The 20,157-nt window shown below is 43.8% G+C and overlaps 2 protein-coding genes across 2 annotated transcripts in view; one reads left to right on the top strand and one right to left on the bottom strand.

The window, feature by feature from the left end:
• The window catches only part of LOC135511065 (pleckstrin homology domain-containing family A member 1-like), a 35,928-nt gene extending 33,760 nt beyond the window's left edge, over positions 1-2,168 (bottom strand). Inside the window, exon 1 of the mRNA XM_064932561.1 lies at positions 2,109-2,168. The gene's annotated coding sequence lies outside the window, so the exon portion shown is untranslated. The remainder of the gene's footprint in view (positions 1-2,108) is intronic.
• vkorc1 (vitamin K epoxide reductase complex, subunit 1) lies at positions 1,297-6,205 on the top strand. Its single transcript, XM_064932567.1, has 3 exons — positions 1,297-1,580; positions 2,635-2,744; positions 3,537-6,205. Exons 1-3 carry the CDS (start codon positions 1,393-1,395, stop codon positions 3,746-3,748), a joined length of 510 nt encoding a protein of 169 aa, XP_064788639.1. The 5' UTR covers positions 1,297-1,392; the 3' UTR covers positions 3,749-6,205.
• Positions 6,206-20,157: the final 13,952 nt, after the last annotated feature.

Below are 20,157 nucleotides of genomic sequence, written 5' to 3'. Positions count from 1 at the left end.
TTTGTGCCTGAATAAAAGAGTTGGCTGCGCCCCCCCCCCCCCCCTCATGTGAAAAGCAAACGAAGTGTAGGCTGTGTAAACGGCCCACATCTCTGCTACAGCTATCAAAGTCCGCACCCTGGAGGCCATGGCATGCGAATGTTTATTTTCTTTGTGGAGTTCTGTACCACCTCTGGCGTAACATCTGCATTGCCGTCCAATTTACCAGTGTGTTGTGAACAATATCAGCGTGAGCAACGATAGTGTAATCGATGATTTATCTTCAAAATAAAAGTCCCCACTGATGCAAACGGATAAAAATAGCAGAATCATGCCACAATTGGACTAGATGTTATATACATTTAACAAGACAATTGTGTGTTAATTTGACCCACCGAAAAGTGAAAATCAGTTGAAATCTCACATATTTGCATTGGGGGCATACTTTATTTATTTAACCTTTATTTAACCAGGAAGGGTTACAGTACAGCCTAACATATGGATTGTGCATGAAATGGGGTATCAGCCTACTCAGTGACACTCACAGAACACAACTGTGTAGAGTTGACACAAATATTAGTGCCTTAGCTCTTATTGTGGGACTCTAAAACTACTGAAATTAGCTACATTTAGCTCACTAGTCAATCTGTGTATTGAACATTCATATTGCAATGTACAGCCCAACCTATGGATTGAGCAATCAAATTGCCATCAATAAAATCGAATTGTGTACATTGTCCGTAGCTTATGCCTGCCCGTACCATAACCCCACCGCCACCATGGGGCATTCTGTTCACAACGTTGAAATCAAGAAAACCGCTCGCCCACACAATGCCATACAGTTGGTCTGCGGTTGTGAGGCTGGTTGGATGTACTGCTCAATTCTCTAAAATGACATTTGGGGCTGCCTATGGTAGAGAAATTAACATTCAATACTCTGGCAACAGCTATGGTGTACATTCCTGTCGTCAGTACGCCAATTGCAATTTTCGTTCAGCTCATTTTTTATATTTTTTATTTAACTAGGCAAGTCAGTTAAGAACAAATTATTATTTACAATGACAGCCTATGAAACATGAAACCAACACTTTACATGTTGCGCTTATATTTTTTTCAGTGTATATAGTTTACACAAATATTAGCTCTTGGATTAATTTGAATTGTTTACAGTTGTGTTGAATTTATATAACAACATTCCAACATTGTATAGCAATATCTAGGCCAATTGTGGCATGATTCCACAACTTCTCACCGTTTGTATCAGTTTCAATGGGGGACTTTTATTTTGAAGGCAACCCGTTGATTCCAAAATGTTTGCTCACGACACACACCGACTCTCTGACTGGCGACCAGCCGGGATTGAAAAGGTTGTCCGTAGTAGGCTCGAATAACTTAATTGAAAGGCAATAGAACATGGCATCGAATAGTTGCAGTGGAGTTCCCAAATGGGAGAGAAAAACACGTTTGTTTCTTTGTATCTTCGGTTTGTTTTTGTCATTCTATGCTCTGCACGTTGAGATTTCGCGAGAGAGGGACCCTGAGTATCGGGCGATGTGCGACCTAGGAGATTCTGTGAGCTGCTCTAAAGTTTTCACCTCGAGGTAAAATAGTGGATAATGTATTTTCTTCATGCATAGGCCTATAGTTTATTGGTATGTTTTGAAGCCGTTTTCATATTTAGTAATAGCCTAGGCCTATATCTTGTGCGATGTTGGGCAATGAATGCACTTCTATAACTCAACCAGCGTGCTAAACACAATTATCGCAGTTCCGTAGCATACGAATAGACAACGTTGTTCATATAATTCATAGATAAAAATAATCTATTATTTCAAAGAGTCGAGTGACCACTCTAACAATGGAAATACATGTCCTCGAAGATGGAAGGCAGTCGGGAGGAGAGATCAGGTGGAACCATTCTAGCCAATGACAGGGCAGATACGCGAGTGAACAAGGGGCACAACTCCGATATAAAGTAGTTTTTTTAAATTGCTGAAATGACACGTGCGTCTTGTTATCAGGGGATTTGTAACAACCGAAGCATTACGAACCTTCTATTCGATCAAATAAGCCTCACGTAGCAAATTAGCAATTACATTTGTTGTTTACCAAATAAAAAAATTCCTCACTTCGTGGTTATTTTCGTAAAACCTCTCGCTTCGCCTCTTCCTGTAGAATCTCCACCCACCCCCTCTCAATGCCACGTACATCCTACATTTTTATCTGGGCAGCACTGATTGCACTGCGCAGGTCCTTATCATTTTTTTTGTTTTTGTTTATTTTGATGACCTGCAACACATGCTGGCTTTTAAATTATTTACTTTTTTTTGTTAGGTGAATCTTAGTCAAGATGATACCAAAGAAAGTCTATTTTTATATCGCTGTTATGGCCTACTTATTATTTTCTATAGCTTGGGTGTGTAGTTTAGTCTTTGGTAGAATCTTGAATTAAATTGTGGCATTCAGATTAGACAAACAATTCACACATGACAGATAGGATACAGTGCATTGTAGTATTTCTAAAAATAGGCCTACACAGTCACAGTAATCAATTTTAATTGAAAAGCTGCACTGATGCCACACAATGCCATGCTTGTATCATACTTATCACATTATGCATGACAAAGCGTTGTTTTGCCTCTTTTTTTTTGACAGATGGGGACGTGGTTTTGGGCTTGTACAGTTCTTCTTTGCTAAAGACAGTGTACTGAATCAACCCAACAGTCTGCTGGGGATCATTTTCTACACATTGCAACTGGCTCTGGGTAGGTCAAATACTCTATGTAGGCTACTCTCTTGTGAGTTGAGATGTCTGTTTCTGATCAGTTTAGGCTAACTTTTGACCAACACAATACAGCTCAACTGACCAATTGTCACCCCCCTTTGGATTGTCATTAGCTGACACTGTGATGACAGCTAATCTTACTGGGTTGGGGGTCCATATATATTTTAGTGGTTATTATTTTGAATTATCACTAGGTCGTACATGAGAATTTCTTATCAAGTGCTTTCTAGGGTTGGGTTCAATTTCAATTCTTGAATTTGCTCAGTGGAGAATTTACATTGAGTTCAATTTGAATTTGAAGATGGTTGAAATTCAAATTGAACTCAACATAAATTCTCCACTTAATGAGAATTCAAGAATTTCAATTATGGGATTGGTATTAGACTGTTAGAATATTAGAATTGGAATTACATTTTTTGGAATTAATGCAGTTAGTATAACAAAATGTACTAAAGGATTTGCATTGAATTATATAAACTTGTATTTCTATATTGCCAGTATAACTAGGCTGTCTGAACAGTGACGTGATCAGCCTGAAAGCCCCGGGAATTGAATTCAAATTTGTAGATTTATTTTATGTTATGCAGGGATGCTATAATGTCTCCTTACTCACTGGTTGCATCCCAAATGGCACCCTATTCCCGTTTTGCAACACTTCTGACCAAAGCCCTATGGCGGCCCATAGGGCTCTGGTCAAAAATAGTGTACCAAATAGAGAATAGGTTACCATTTGGGACAAACAACCAACATTCACTGTCTCTTGTGTCTACAGGTCAGTCTGTGTCCAGTAGGGCAGCGTTCCTCCTGGTCTTGGCCTCCTGGGTGTCCATGGCTGGATCGCTGTACCTAGCCGGAGTACTTGCCTTCATTCTGGGAGATTTCTGCGTGGTCTGCGTCTCAACCTATGTGGTTAACTTTTTGCTGCTCTTCACCAATCTGAAGAGGAGGACGGGACTGGAAGCAGTCAAGACAAAGACTGGCTGAGAGACTATCTTTGTGTGCATCTCAATAGTCTAAGTAGTTTTTTCCCCCTTGCCTTCCACCCTACTGCACTGATAATATACAGCGTATTCAGAAAGTATTCAGACCCCTTGACTTTTTCCACATTTTGTTACGTTAGACTTATTCTAAAAATACGATTTAAGAAATTTTTGCACTTTTAAGAAAAATGGAAATATGACATTTTACTTAAGTAGTCAGACCTTTTACTCAGTACTTTGTTGAAGCACCTTTGACAGCGATTACAGCCTTGAGTGTTCTTGGGTATCACGCTACAAGCTTGGCAACCCTGCATTTGGGGAGTTTCTCCCATTCATCTCTGCAGATCCTCTCAAGCTCTGCTAGGTTGGACGGGGAGCGTCATTGCACATCTATTTTCAGGTCTCTCCAGAGATGTTTGATCGGGTTCAAGTCCGGGCTCTGGCTGGGCCACTCAGGACATTCAGAGACTTGTCCCGAAGCCACTCCTGCATTGTCTTGGCCGTGTGCTTAGGGTCGTTGTCCTGTTGGAAGGTGAACCTTCACCCCAGTCTGAGGTCCAGAGCGCTCTGGAGCAGGTTTTCATCAAGGATCTCTGTACTTTTCTCCGTTCATCTTTCCCGCAATCCTGACTAGTCTCCCAGTCCCTGCCCCTGAAAAACAACCCCACAGCATGATGGCGTCAGGTTTCCTCCAGACGTGATGTTGGGCATTCAGGCCAAAGAGTTCAATCTTGTTTCATCAGACCAGAGAATCTTGTATCTCATGGTCTGAGAGTCCTTTATGTGCGTTTTGGCAAACTCCAAGCGGGTTGTCATGTGCAAACCCCAAGCGGATGGCTTCTGTCTGGCCATTCTATCATAAAGGCCTGATTAGTGGAGTGCTACGGAGGTGGTTGTCCTTCTGGAAGGTTCTCTCATCTCCACAGAGGAACTCTGGAGCTCTGTCAGAGTGACCATCAGGTTCTTGGTTTTATTTTTTTTATTAACTATGCAAGTCAGTTAAGAACACATTCTTATTTACAATGACGGCCTACCAAAAGGCATAAGTCCTCCTGCAGGGGACAGGGGCCTGGGATAAAAAATAAATACAATATAAATATAGGACACAACAAGAGAGACAACACTACATAAAGAGAGACCTGGTAACCTCCCTGACCAAGGCCCTTCTCCCCCGAGTGCTCAGTTTGGCCCGGGAGGCCAGCTCTAGGAAGAGTCTTGGTGGTTCCAAACTTCTTTCATTTAAGAATGATGAAGCCACTGTGTTCTATTGGACTTTCAATGCTGCAGACATTTTTTGGTACCCTTCCCCAGTCTGTGTCTTGACATAATCTTGTCTTGGATCTCTATGGACAATTCCTTCGACCTCAAGGCTTGGTTTTTGCTCTGACATGCACTGTCAACTGTGGGACCTAATATTGACAGGTGTGTGCCTTTCCAAATCATGTCCAGTCAATTGAATTGACAACAGGTGGACTCCAATCAAGTTGTAGAAACATCTCAAGGATGATCAATGGAAGCAGGATGCACCTGAACTCAATTTCAAATCTCATAGCAAATACTTATGTAAATAAGGTGTGTTTTTTTACTCTGAATACATTAGTAAAAGAAATCTACAAACCTGTTTTCGCTTTGTCATTATGGGGTATTGTGTGTAGATTGATGAGAATTATTATTTTTTGTCCATTTTATAATAAGGCCACGTCACAAAATGTGAAAAAAGCCAAGAGGCCTGAATACTTTCCAAATGCACTGTATACAGTTAAATGTGCCATTTAGTAGACACTTTCATCCAAACTGACTTACAGCCATGCGCGTATACATTTTTTGTATAGGTGGCCCCAGTGGGAAATCAAACCCATCATCCATGGGTTGCAAGCACCATGCACTACTACCTACTGAGCCACCCAGAACCAGCACTAATCTTAACTGATAAAAGAACTGGACAGGTGAAAGCAAATCCCCCAATAGACCTGATACTTATTGCTTTTCACCAGTCAACCAAACCTTTTCCAATCAGTGGAAACAGTGAGGAAAGGAGATGAGGTGAGGCAGCCACTTAACATTGTTGAGATGCACCCTGCATTTTATTACGTGCCCGCAGGCAGTTGAATTGGGTACAAAAAATTGGTTACTGGCAAAGAAAATAAGCTAAATGGATCCTGTGAAAATTAAGCATAGGATTCTTTCAGACCCAATGTATCATTACTAAGGACATTGATGTATCAGTGACAGATGAGCCGTATTGTTCTTGCATTGGATGCTCTTGGGACTGGTACAACGGGTTGAGTACATTATAATTATGATACGACATACCCCTTTTCTGAAGTGAAAGCAGTTATTCCATCCACCCTTATCGACCAATTCACATTATACTTACATCATCCAGACTGTTACAGATAAATGGGCCAATTAATTCAATGTCTGTTTCTTTTAATAGAATAAAATCGTGTGTTCTCTCATAGCTGCATGTTTCTTCTACGCTGTTCAGCTGGCCAAGCTTGTAATACATGTTTACAGGTACAAATGGTTTATTTGAAGGGGGTATGCACACCACCTTTATGAACCAGTCATAACACCTTTGACGGTTGCAGTATCGTTCATGACACCGCCTTTAAATAAGTCCCCTTTTAGATCCTTATTTATCCATTGTACCACGGAAATGTGACATGCTATTCAAGCAACAGGCTGGGAGCAGCAGTGTCGGCATTCAAGCATTACCCTTGTAGCAGTTTAGAGGTAAACTGGTACACTTGTATGTCGTTTGCTATACTATACTGGACAAAAATATTGAAGTCGGAAGTTTACATACACTTAGGTTGAAGTCATGAAAACTCGTTTTTCAACCACTCCACAAATTTGTTGTTAACAAACTATAGTTTTGGCAAGTCGGTTAAGACATCTACTTTATGCATGACACAAGTCATTTTTCCAACAATTGTTTACAGACAGATTATTTCACTTATCACTGTATCATAATTCCAGTGGGTCAGAAGTTTACCTACACTAAGTTGACTGTGCCTTTAAACAGCTTGGAAAATTCCATAAAATGTCGTCATGGCTTGTCCAGTGCATGGAGGCGCTACCAGGAGACAGGCCAGTACATCAGGAGACGTGTAGGAGGCCGTAGGAGGGTTAAAACCCAGCAGCAGGACCGTTACCTCCGCCTTTGTGCAAGGAGGAGCAGGAGGAGCACTGCCAGAGCCCTGCAACATGACCTCCAGCAGGCCACAAATGTGCATGTGTCTGCTCAAACGGTCAGAAACAGACTCCATGAGGGTGGTATGAAGGTCCTACGTCCACAGGTGGGGGTTGTGCTTACAGTCCAACACCGTGCAGGACGTTTGGCATTTGCCAGAGAACACCAAGATTGGCAAATTCGCCACTGGCGCCCTGTGCTCGTCACAAATGAAAGCAGGTTCACGCTGAGCACATGTGGCAGAGTCTGGAGACGCCATGGAGAACGTTCTGCTGCCTGCAACATCCTCCAGCATGACCGGTGTGGAGGTGGGTCAGTCATGGTGTGGGGAGGCATTTCTTTGGGGGGCCGCACTGCCCTCCATGTGCTCGCCAGAGGAGGTAGCCTGACTGCCATTAGGTACCGAGATGAGATCCTCAGACCCCTTGTGAGACCATATGCTGGTGCGGTTGGCCCTGGGTTCCTCCTAATGCAAGACAATGCTAGACCTCATGTGGCTGGAGTGTGTCAGCAGTTCCTGCAAGAGGAAGGCATTTATGCTATGGACTGGCCCGCCCGTTTCCCAGACCTGAATCCAATTGAGCACATCTGGAACATCATGTCTCGCTCCATCCACCAATGCCACGTTGCACCACAGACTTTCCAGGAGTTGGCGGATGCTTTAGTCCAGGTCTGGGAGGAGATCCCTCAGGTGACCATCCACCACCTCATCAGAAGCATTCCCAGGCGTTGTAGGGAGGTCATACAGGCACGTGGAGGCCACACACACTACTGAGCCTCATTTTGACTTGTTTTAAGGACATTACGTTCAATGTTGGATTAGCCTGTAGTGTGGTTTTCCACTTTAATTTTGAGTGTGACTCCAAATCCAGACCTCCATGGGTTGATAAATTTGATTTCCATTGATAATTCTTGTGTGATTTTGTTGTCAGCACATTCAACTATGTAAAGAAAAAGGTATTTAATAAGAATATTTCATTCATTCATATCTAGGATGTGTTATTTTAGTGTTCTCTTTATTTTTTTGAGCAGTGTACTAATTGGGTGTATGTAAACTTCTGACCCACTGGGAATTTGATGAATGAAATCACATTTGAAATAAGTCATTCTCTCTACTATTATTCTGCCATTTCACATTCTTAAAATAAAGTGGTGATCCTAACTGACCTAAAACAGGGAATTTTTACTAGGCTTAAATGTCTGGAATTGTGAAAAACTGAGTTTAAATGTATTTGGCTAAGGTGTATGTGAACTTCCGACTTCAACTGTAAATCCAACATGCCAAAATTAACCATTTTAACCCACTGGGGATCCAGGACCTGCCAATCAGAATGAGTTTTTCCCCACACAAGTGATTTATTACAGACAGTCAGCTTTCCGGTCTCAGGTGATCCTGCAGGTGAAGAAGCCAGATGTGGAGGTCCTGGGCTGGTGTGGTTACACGTGATCTGGGGTTGTGAGACCGTTTGGACTTACTGCCAAATTCTCTAAAACAACGTTGGAGGCGGCATATCATACGTAAATTAACATTTACATTTCTAGCAAAAGCTCTGGTGGACATTACTGCAGTCAGCATGCCAATTGCACGCTTGAGACGTGGCATTGTGTTGTGTGACAAAACTGCAAATTGCTGTTTAATCAGCTTCTTAATATGCCACACCTGTCAGGTAGATGGATTATCTTTTCAAAGGTATCATGTTTTAAGGTATGACCCAGGTGCAGACAGTGTTGAAGAAACAACATTTTATTCCTCAAACGGGCATGCAAATGACAGGTCAAGGCAGGCAGGGGTCAATAATCCAGAGAGGGTGTAAGGTACAGGACAGCGGGGTCAGGTCAGGCAGAGGTCAGTAATCCAGAGTAGTGGGGCAAAGGTACAGGACGACAGGCAGGCTCAGGGCAGGCAGAACGGTCAGAACCAGGAAACAGGAGCAAGGAACAGGCGGGATCAGGGAAACAAAACGCTGGTAGGTTCTACGAACCTAACGAACTGGCAACAAACAGAGAACACAGGTATAAATACATAGGGGAAGATGGGCGACACCTGGAGGGTGGTGGAGATGAGCACAAAGACAGGTGAAACCGATCGGGCCGTGATGAAAGGAGAAATGCTCACTAATTTGTGCTAGGAATTTGAGAGAAATAAGCTTTTTGTACATCTGGAACATTTCTGTGATCTTTTATTTCGGCTCATGAAACATGGGACCAACACCTTACATGTTGCGTTTATATTTTTGTTCAGTATAAATTATATAGCAGTTTTATTGAATGGGCAGTCAAAGAGGAGCTCAGTGTTCAAAACTGAGTAATATTCAAAGGTCAGAGAGTCGTTAATTCCCCGGTCTCTGCGCCCTGAGGTGTTGGCGTGCGTGCACTCAAGTCACATAGGAGGTGAGGCCTGTTACAGACAAGCACAGGACGCACTATTGGCCAGGACTGCAGAGTGAAATCAAAGACTGTCAGTAAATGCACAATCTGCAATGAATACGCTATGGAGCAACAAAGAGAGACAATGTCCCACGAGCTACCGATGCGCCCCTGGCAGATAGTAAATCTAGATCTCTTCCAGCACAGTGGCAAAGACTTTCTGCTGGTAGTCGATCATTACTCAGACTTCTGGGAGATTGACCTCCTCCCCGACCTCTCAGCAGAGACAACGATAAAAGGCTGCAAGGCTCAGTTTGCCTGCTATGGCCAGCCAGATAGGGTAATTTCAGATAATGGACACCAATTCCTTCGACAGAAGACATGGATAGCAGCCCGGCCCAGGACCTCATGGCACGGTGCTTAACAGCAGCTCTGCCAGTAGCCAGTACTCTCCTGGAGCCATGTGTAGTGTCAGACGTGCTGGTGAAGCTATGTCACAGAATACAGGTCTCCAAGTTCTTCTACAACAATATCACAAAATACTTACCTGAGCTCAGGGTGGGTGAAACAGTGCGAATGAAGCCACTACCAGGGGACCGGACGGGCCTCTGGAGACTCGTGGTACCAAGCTCCTACTTGGTCGAAGTGAATGGATCACTGTACCGTCATAACAGGGTTGACCTTCGGATTGCTGAGCCAGCATCTGCTCAGAACCCTGATGGTCATAGGGGTCGCATGACAAAAGACAGAACCCCAGCAAGTCACACATGGGGCCTGAGGCATTGGGCCAGGGGATCACAGGTCGGCCGCTCCCTCACCCATCAATACTCCCCTTAGACAGTCAGGTGACATGCCTGTGCAGGAACCCGCAGTCCTCGCAGATAAGCCCCCTGTCTCTTTCCGCTGCGGGCGTCTGTCCCGGCCACCAAAATGACTTTAGGTTTTCCATTAGGGATTATTGACAGACAGAGATAAAAGTGAAGAGAGAACATATTTTGATAAAGTTGTTACCTGAAAAAAAACTGTTCATGTTGGAAATTATTACTAGGTTTGTTTTGTTAGTGGAAAAGCTGCAGCAGACAGTCTTCGTACACAAAGTACTTCCTCACAGTGTGAACAGGTGTGTCAGGGACTCTGTAATATTTATAAGTTGCCGGTATGAGGTATACTTTTCACTGTCTTCATGTAGTATTTTGGCACAGCAATACAGTTCACTGATCAAATGGGTCAGTATAACAATGGTCGGCCCGTTCATTAGGCAGGATTAGGTGGCCACCTGATTGACAGGGTTGCATTTTGTGAGCTAAACTGAACAAGACGCTTCTCCAACACATAAAACCTCACATAATTCTGCCCCAAAACAATGAGAATTTCTCTCAGATCATGTGTAACCCCACCAGCCCAGGACGTTCACCTCCGGCTTCTTCACCTGTGGGATCGTCTGAGACCAGCCAGCCAGACAGCTGATGAAACTACATTTGCAAAACTGAAGAATTTCTGCACAACAATGCAAAATTAGCATGTTTGGGATGCTTTCAAACTTCTGTTTGTTTGGATTCTTGCAGAGACCCCCAAACATCTGCAAGAACTTAACATCTCTGCATGTTTTTTAGGGGCTCTGCAAGAATCCAAACAAACTGAAGTTTCCTGCGGCATCCATGTTTTTCCAAATTGATAACTTGAACTGCCATGAACACACTGAGGTCGGAAATGTCCTAGTCCGAATATCCAAGTGTTGGAAGAAGAAAGAAAATGCTTAAATGAGAATATGTTTTTTTCAATAATCTACCTAATGCCCATATGTTATTTGGGGTATTTCTTACATTTTTCTATCATCTATTTCAGCCCCAAGTGCCACTAGAGGGCACTATAATATATTAACCTTAGGAATGCAATAGCCTTCCAACTGAGATCTAGCATTCCACTTGTACTGAAAACTGGGACAACATGGCCTGGCTGTCTCCGCCCTTGCTGTCTCTGCCTGGCCGGTTCCCCTCTCTCCACTTGGATTCTCTGCCTCTAACCCTATTACAGGGGCTGAGTCACTGGCTTACTGGTGCTCTTCCATGCCGTCCCTGGGAGGGGTGCGTCACTTGAGTGGGTTGAGTCATTGACGTGATCTTCCTGTCTGGGTTGGAGCCCCTCCTTGGGTTGTGCCGTGGCAGAGATCTTTGTGGGCTATACTCGGCCTAGTCTCAGGATGGTAAGTTGGTGATTGAAGATATCACTCTAGTGGTGTGGGGGCTGGGCTTTGGCAAAGTGTGTGGGGTTATTGTCGGATGGGGGGGTTATCGTCGGATGATGCCACAGTGTCTCACGACCACTCCTGTCTCAAACTTCAGTATTTATGCTGCAGTAGTTTGTGTCGGGGGGCGAGGCCAGTCTGTTATATCTGGAGTATTTCTCCTGTCTTATCCGGTGTCCTGTGTGAATTTAAGTATGCTCCTTCTAACTCTCTCTCTTTTTCTCTCATTCTTTCTCTCTCTCTCGGAGGACCTGAGCCCTAGGACCATGCCTCAGGACTACCTGGCCTGATGACTCCTTGCTGTCCCCAGTCCACCTGGCCGTGCTGCTGCTCCAGTTTCAACTGTTCTGCCTGCGGCTATGGAATCCGGATGTGTTACCTGTCCCAGACCTGCTGTTTTCAACTCTCTCTCGAGACAGCAGGAGAGGTAGAGATGCTCAATGATCGGCTATGAAAAGCCAACTGACATTTACACCTGAGGTGCTGACCTGTTGCACTCTCGACATCCCCTGTGATTATTATTATTTTACCCTGCTGGTCACCTATGAACATTTGAACATCTTGGTCATGTTCTGTTATAATCTCCACCCAGCACAGCACAGCCATCCCTCATAGCCTGGTTCCTCTCTAGGTTTCTTCCTAGGTTCTGGCCACAGTGCTCCATTAGCCATCCCTCATAGCCTGGTTCCTCTCTAGGTTTCTTCCTAGGTTCTGGCCACAGTGCTTCTACACCTGCATTGCTTGCTGTTTGAGGTTTTAGGCTGGGTTTCTGTACAGCACTTTGAGATATCAGCTGATGTAAGGGCTTTATAAATACATTTGATTTGATTTGATTTAGCTGCAAATAGATGACCACACCTTCAGGAGACATCTGTTACCCACGCCCAGTTTGACAACCTTACCATCCAACTGAAACAGCAGGAGCTCAACGACACACATCAGCCTGAACATTGCCCTAAAGTTCCTCAGATCAATGAAGTCCTGGGGCCTCATTTATGAATCATGCATTGGCACAAATCTGTGCATAAACCATGCATGGGATTATTTCCACTCAAAGTGTGAGATTTATTGATATGAACGTTTTTTTATTTTATTTATTTTACCTTTATTTAACCAGGCAAGTCAGTTAAGAACAAATTCTTATTTTCAATGACTGTAACGGCGTTCTTCGTTTGTCGAAAGAGAGTCGGACCGAAATGCAGCGTGTTGGTTACTCATGTTTTTAATGAAACAAATGACGATACATGACGATACATGAAATAACTTATAAATACAAAAACAACAAACGGAACGTGAAAAAACCTATACAGCCTGTCTGGTGAACACTAACACAGAGACAGGAACAATCACCCACGAAATACAAAGTGAAACCCAGGCTACCTAAATACGGTTCCCAATCAGAGACAACGAGAATCACCTGACTCTGATTGAGAACCGCCTCAAGCAGCCAAGCCTATGCAACACCCCTACTCAGCCGCAATCCCAATAACTACAAAACCCCAACACGAAATACAACATAAACCCATGTCACACCCTGGCCTGACCAACTAATTAACGAAAACACAAAATACTAAGACGTGACAATGACGGCCTAGGAACAGTGGGTTAACTGCCTGTTCAGGGGCAGAACTACAGATTTGTACCTTGTCAGCTCGGGTGTTTTGAACTTGCAACCTTCCGGTTACTAGTCCAATGCTCTAACCACTAGGCTACCCTGCCGCTTGAGAGTGTGCATGAATTTACCCACATTCATGACAATGAATATGCACAGGTGCCAAGTAGTGGAATAAGGGAACTGTTGAAAATCTCTGAAATTGTAAGAGTAATGAAATAATTTTTCGATTTCCATTGTGAATTCATGCAATATAACTTCACAGGCTATAGCATATAATTTGACCACAGTGAGTGCATTTGTTACGTTAAATCCATGCAAAGTACAGTCATTTGTTAAATTTGAGGCACATGTGAAAGTGACAAACCATTGTTGAAATACTATAACAATGTGATAATGGGAAATCGAATGCGAGATGGCTGACCTTCCTCTGTTGTAGGATTTGGCACACTCTGCAGAGAGCAGGGTTTTGGAGACAGGTGGGACTTTTTTGCATAAAGTACAGATTGTTTTTAGGAAACAAAATCTCCAAGGATTTTTGCGAGGATTTAAGACCTGTTTTAGAAAAGTAAATGCATGCTTTTCCAGTGCACTTCCAAGTGCTATCCAACCTCGGGTTTTTGGCAATGGGCACTTTTCAGCAGGAGCTTTCCCACCGGCATCTCACAGCCCTCAATGAGCCAATGTTTTGCATGCAATCATCAGAAAAACTAACAGTATCATACAATATCCATACAACATTATACAACAGGTTGAAGTTGAGGGGTTTCTTTGGTTCCTAAAACATTAATGGAGCGGTGGCGGCCCAGGGCAGGTGGGGATGAGCCCCACCTGTTTAGCAAGAAAAACAATTACAATTATTTTTTGTTGTTGCCTGTTTCGCATGTTATTTTGGAATTAATACGTGTCACATATCAGTTTGCAAACAATCCCAAAAATATTTTATTAAGTTTATAAAGCCGCCTACAAACATGGTCTCTCTTTTGCTTTCTTGAGTAAGGCAGCTCCAAAATGCAGGTGTTTCAGCCAAGCTCAGTGCTTTTTGTGGTAGTGGGGCAGCCAGTGGAAAATACAGAGCGTAGGGGTTGGTAATCTTCTCTAGTTGCACCATGATTGGCTCAGTGTTCTGTCACTCATGGGGACACTGTCACCAAAAAATCTTCAAGGAGAGCTAAGAAGTTCAAGCCCCCTTGGGTGCTGCCATAGATTTACAGTAAAAGTGCCTATCCAAGAAGTCTCAGGTCATTGGAAATAAATAAATAATCTACAGTAGCTTTGTTTGGACTAATGTCAAAATCAAAAGCTTAGCTAGCAAGCTTGACACGCAGTCATCATGAATCACGTCAACAATCTACTGGCAAATCCCTTTCAATCCTTGTCATGTGAAGATAAATTGTAGCTAAAATGTATCGGTCCTCATCAGCCATAAACATTACATACGTTGGAAATTGCAAATTCAACAATATGTGGTGTGTAAGGAATCAGTGCAAGCTAAATGCAAGCCTTTCAAAGCAATCACTATTTTTCTTCCCCTGCTTGATCTTCGGTTGAGAGGGTGTGTGGTCAAAGTCTGGGTTTAAGACTCTTTTTCAAGCTTAAAAGGAAAAACATTCACACTCAACACCATGGGCCAGAAAAGGTTGAATACATTGGCCATGCTGTCAATTCAGCATGATTTGTGCCAAGATCAAAGCAACTGGAAACTTAGAACTGGGAAATCTTAGACTTCAGTGAGTCTGAGACAAAACGAGCTCCAACTGGGAAAATACATTTTTGAACTGTCATCCAACTTGGAATTCAAAGTCGGGAACTCTGGACTTTCTAGAGCTCTGACTTGAAGATCACTGACATCATGATTCAACCTTGTTTTTTTCCCCAGTTGTCTTGAAAAAAACATAAATCCAGAGAATGACAGACTTTGATGAAAGTTTCATGACAAAATTTGCCCACAAGTAGGAATGCCGCGCCACCTTCCTCTTCAAGTGAGCACAGCACAACAACGGTGAGTAACAATGTCTTGTATGCTGCTGCATAAATTATTAAATATAACAGGGAGACATGTATACTGTAGCTAAGAAAGTAATACTAAGTGTATGTTGTGTAGTAAGCTGTTAGTAGCCCACGTGCTTTACCCTAATAATTGGGTCCCTTTCCCCCTCATTTCTTAGCCTACTGTTCTGACTTGCTGGTGTGCATGTAGCCTATAGCCTGTTTTAGGGAGATGTCAGCATCGAATATTGTAAGAGCTTTCATTGTCTTCTTATATACCCCTTTATTTATCCTACGGTTCTGTCTTGGTTAAATGCAGTAAATGAGGCTGAATGAACTGTTTCGCTTCCAGACAAGGATCCACTGATAGCCAGGTGTAGCAATGGTAAGGATTCACTCCATGGTGCTGAAAAGAAAGCCAAACTGTCGGGACAGCTTTATATAGGCCCTAACAGTTTGTGGGCACAGTTTGTCACTGTTATAGTGCAATTAATGATCAAGGCCCTTCTCCTCCGATTGCTCAGTTCGGCCGGGTGACCAGCTCTAGGAAGAGTTTTGATGGTTCCACACTTCTTCCATTTGAGAATGTTGGAGGCCACTTCTTGGGGCCTTCAATGCAGCAGAAATGTTTTGGTGCCCTTCCCCAGATCTGTGCCTCGACAAAATTCCTCATGGCTTGGTTTTTAGCTCTGACATACACTGTCAACTGTGGGACCTTATATAGACAGGTGTGTGCCTTTCCAAATAATGTCCAATCATTTGAATCAAGTTGTTGAAACATCTCAAGGATGATCAATGGAAACAGGATGTAGCTGAGCTCATTTTCGAGTCTCATAGCAAAGACTGAATACTTATGTAAATAAGGTGTTTTTTTATTTTTAATAAAATTGCAAACATGTCTAAAAACCTGTTTTCGTGTTTGTCATTATGGGTTATTGTGTGTAGATGGAATAAATACATCATTTTCCGGATACATTTTTGAATAAGGGTGTAACGTACTGTAACAAAATGTGGAAAAAGTCACTTGGTCTGAATACTTTCCGAATTCACTGTACATCAGTGGACATTTCTTGAGCAGTTTGAGCTGACGTTGCAAGCCAGCTCAGTGCTGCCACCTCTCATTGAGTTTCTCAAATTGAAGGCCGACCGGTGTACTGCAGGCTGCCAGTAGTAACTAAACTATCCTTCTTGTGTGCTTTTATTTTATAGAAAAAAATAATCGGATTAAGGACATACATCTGGTGTAATAGAATAAATGATTGGTAACAGGAATGAGTTTTAACATGAATATTGCACACGAATATGGCCATTTTCTCCATTCACTATATTGGGGATCCTGATTTCTGAAAACAACAGCCTGCAGTAGGTAGCAGAAAGCGGATGATTCCGGTTGTCATGGATACAGTATTTTCAAACTAACTTCCGTTTCCCCTGAAAAAACGTATGTGGTGACTTCGCCCATGCTCTTTTTATACCTGCTACGTTAGGTTAGGACTCCTCTAAAAATCACAAGCCAATCACCACAGCGTGAGGGTGTTCCCAAAGCATATCGTTGATGCCACGTAGGGACAGACCGCAAATCTCAGTTCACAATGCATGTATCATGTCATCAGCTCATAACTTTTTTCTTGCGACAGATACATTTGCTGCAGCATAGCCTGCAGCCTATAGGCGACAGTATTAGGCTTAATATATCGGAATTATATATTCATATCAATTCCATCTCCATCTTTCTTCGCTGGTCCCTGCAGGTTCATTATTATGGCTGGTGCTACTTTTGTGGGTCACCTATTTAAAGATGATTTTTTTTATAAACCACAGCTGCAGAGTTTTTAAAACTGCCTATCAATCGAACACACACACACACACAGAGGCTGTTGAGTGGAGGACGGTTCATAATAAAGGCTGGAATGGAGTGAATGGTATCAAACACATGGATGTGTTTTATGTGTTCTATACCATTCCATTTATACCGTTCCAGCCATTACTATGAGCCCATCCTCCCCAATTACGGTGCGACCGATAGCGCTAACATGCATACTGGCGCCACACACACACATACTTTCACACTCACCACATATGCTGCTGTTACTGTCTATTATTCGGCCGAGTCACTTTACCCCTAACTGTATGTACATAGCTACCTCAATTACCTCGTATCCCTACATATCGGCTCGGTACTGGTATTGACTGTATATAGCCATGTTAATTTTACTCGCTATTGTTATTCACAGTGTATTTATTACTTGAGTCAGTATTTCTACTTTTATTTTATATCTTTGATTCTGTATTGTTGAGAAATTACCTGTAAGTAAGCATGTCACTGTAAGTCTACACCTGTTGTTTACAAAGCATGTTAAAAATATAATATTTTGATTTGAAAACCGTTGCTTTAAATTTCTCTCTTATAAATCAAGTTGGTTAAAATGTGATTTTTTTAAAATGCTGTAGATCATCCTCTTCAAGATTGGTATTTAAAGGCCTTGATGTTCTACCTCTTTGGGGAACCAGTCCATTTTCCCGGATTTTTCTCCCTTGTCAAATCAACGTCTTGATTATTAGGCCTAGTCTATTTTGCTGAAGTCGTTAGCCTACTGACAAAATACCTGATAAATATGTGACAGAGACAGAGAACTCGCATTGATTACTTTCTGCGAAAGCGATCAAATCAGTCGAATGAAGCACAGCAACTGGACGCAAACCATAGTTTGCAGTGCATCAGTACCACTGTCATGGAGGACATAAACTCAAGCACCGAAGTAGCAACTGAGGTGGAACCAACAACAGGAGTGGAACTCACCCAGCCTCCCAGACCTGCAGTCGAGAGGAGACTACCAGGGCACAGACCGTATGTGAAGTGGCCTGGCGCCAGTGACAAGAAGTTGTGGGAAACAGTGAATACTGACCTTACTTTGACCCTCGAGAGACTTCGAGGCACAGTGGAGAAGAAGTTGGAGAGGATGGGGGACATCATCTATGAGTACGGGACAGAAAGATTTGGCCAAATGGAGTCCCGTACAAAGTGTATAAGAACGCACCAGACGTCCTGAGGTTCCTCTGGAGGCTTATGAGAACAGCTTGGCAGAAGAAGATAATACCCAAAGTGTGGCGTAGGGCAGGCGGGGTCCTGATCCCTAAGGAGAAGGATGCAGTGAACATCAGCCAATTCCGCCCAATCTCCTTATTGAATGTTGAGGGTAAAATCTTCTTTAGGGTCATTGCCCAGAGGATGGCCGAGTACCTGCAAAGGAATGCGTACGTCGATACATCTGTACAGAAGGCAGGAATATCAGGGTTCTCTGGCTGCTTGGAACATTCCAGCATGATCTGGCACCAGATCCAAATGGCCAAGGTGGAGAAAAGGGACCTCCATGTAGTCTTCCTCGACCTCGCCAATGCATTTGGCTCTGTGCCCCATGAACTCCTGTGGTCTGCCTTCAGATTTTTCCACATACCGGACACCATCACAAACCTGGTGAAGTCGTACTTCCAGGATCTGCAGTTCTGCTTCACCACCTCAGAGTTCACCACCTCATGGCAGTGCCTGAATGTAGGTATAATGGTGGTATGTACCATTTCTCCATTGGCATTCACAATGGCAATGGAGGTTATCATCAGATCCTCAAAATGGGTTGCTGGTGGACAGCGAGTCGACTCTGGTTTCCGCCTCCCTCCACTCAGAGCCTACATGGACGACATTACAACATTGACCACCACTGTCCCATGCACCAGGAGACTGCTCAGAAAACTCGAGGAGAACATCAGCTGGGCCCGTATGAAGATTAAACCATCCAAGTCACGCAGCATCTCGATTGTGAAGGGAGTACTCTCTGACCTGAAATTCTTCATCGGAGATGACCAAATCCCAACAGTGTCTGAGCAGCCGGTAAAAAGCCTTGGAAGGTGGTATGATGCAAGCCTGAAGGACAAAGACCAGGTGCAACAGCTGCGCAAAGACATCAGTAGTAGCCTACAGTCCATCGACAACACCCAGCTACCTGGAAAGTTAAAGGCCTGGTGTCTGCAGTTTGGTCTCCTACCCCGGGTGTTGTGGCCCTTAGCACTGTATGAGGTTCCAATCTCAACAGTGGAGAAGATGGAAAGAGGAGTCACAGGCTACTTAAAGAAGTGGCTCGGAGTTCCACGATGCCTTACCACCATAGGCCTCTATGGAGATGGTGTTCTCAAGCTGCCCCTCACCAGTCTAACAGAGGAATTCAAGTGTGCAAAAACCAGGCTCCAGATGACACTGAATGAATCTCGAGACCCAGTGGTGAGCAACAACGCGCCGACCTTGGCAACTGGGCGCAAATGGAGGCCAGGAAAAGCAGTCCAGGAGGCAACAGCAGCCCTCAGACATGCTGACATTGTGGGTCATGTTCAGCAAGGAAGAGGAGGCCTTGGGCTAACTAGCCGTGCTGCTTGGAGTAAGGCCACTGCACCAGAGCGGCGGAAGATGGTAGTGCAGGAAGTACGCCATCAGGAGGAGGCTGCAAGGAGGGCCAAGGCAGTCTCTCTTGCCAAACAGGGACAGTGGACTCGATGGGACAGTGTGGAGAAGAGGAAGATCAGCTGGAAGGATCTGTGGGCCATGGAAGCGAGGCGGTTGAGCTTTTCAATCAGAGCAACATATGACGTCCTTCCAACACCAGTTAATCTTCACCAATGGTATGGTGAAGATCCGGACTGTGCCCTCTGTTCCATGCCAGCCAACCTCAGGCACATTCTCACAGGGTGTAAAACAAGCCTCACCCAAGGACGCTACACTTGGCGTCACAACCAAGTCCTTAAAAACCTTGCGTCCGCCCTGGAGGACAAGCGAGCTGCCACCAACTCCCTACCACCCACAGCAGCATCACACTCCTTACGGACAAACTTTGTCCGCGAAGGGGTTAAACCACCGAAGAGCGGCTCTACACCATTAGAGCGAGACCAGCTGCGCTTGGCCCGCGACTGGAAAATGCTAGCTGACATTGGCCGGCAACTTGTGTTTCCTCCGGAGAT

Source organism: Oncorhynchus masou, chromosome 23 (assembly GCF_036934945.1).
Source record: "Oncorhynchus masou masou isolate Uvic2021 chromosome 23, UVic_Omas_1.1, whole genome shotgun sequence".
Taxonomy (NCBI): domain Eukaryota; kingdom Metazoa; phylum Chordata; class Actinopteri; order Salmoniformes; family Salmonidae; genus Oncorhynchus; species Oncorhynchus masou.
This window is presented reverse-complemented; position numbering and strand designations above follow the sequence as displayed.

Coding starts and splice junctions, on each gene's coding strand:
- vkorc1 (XM_064932567.1), top strand. CDS start 1,393: ATGGCATCGAATAGTTGCAGTGGAGTTCCCAAATGGGAGAGAAAAACA. Junction 1,581..2,634: donor TCTAAAGTTTTCACCTCGAG/GTAAAATAGTGG, acceptor TTTTTTTGACAG/ATGGGGACGTGGTTTTGGGC. Junction 2,745..3,536: donor CACATTGCAACTGGCTCTGG/GTAGGTCAAATA, acceptor TTGTGTCTACAG/GTCAGTCTGTGTCCAGTAGG.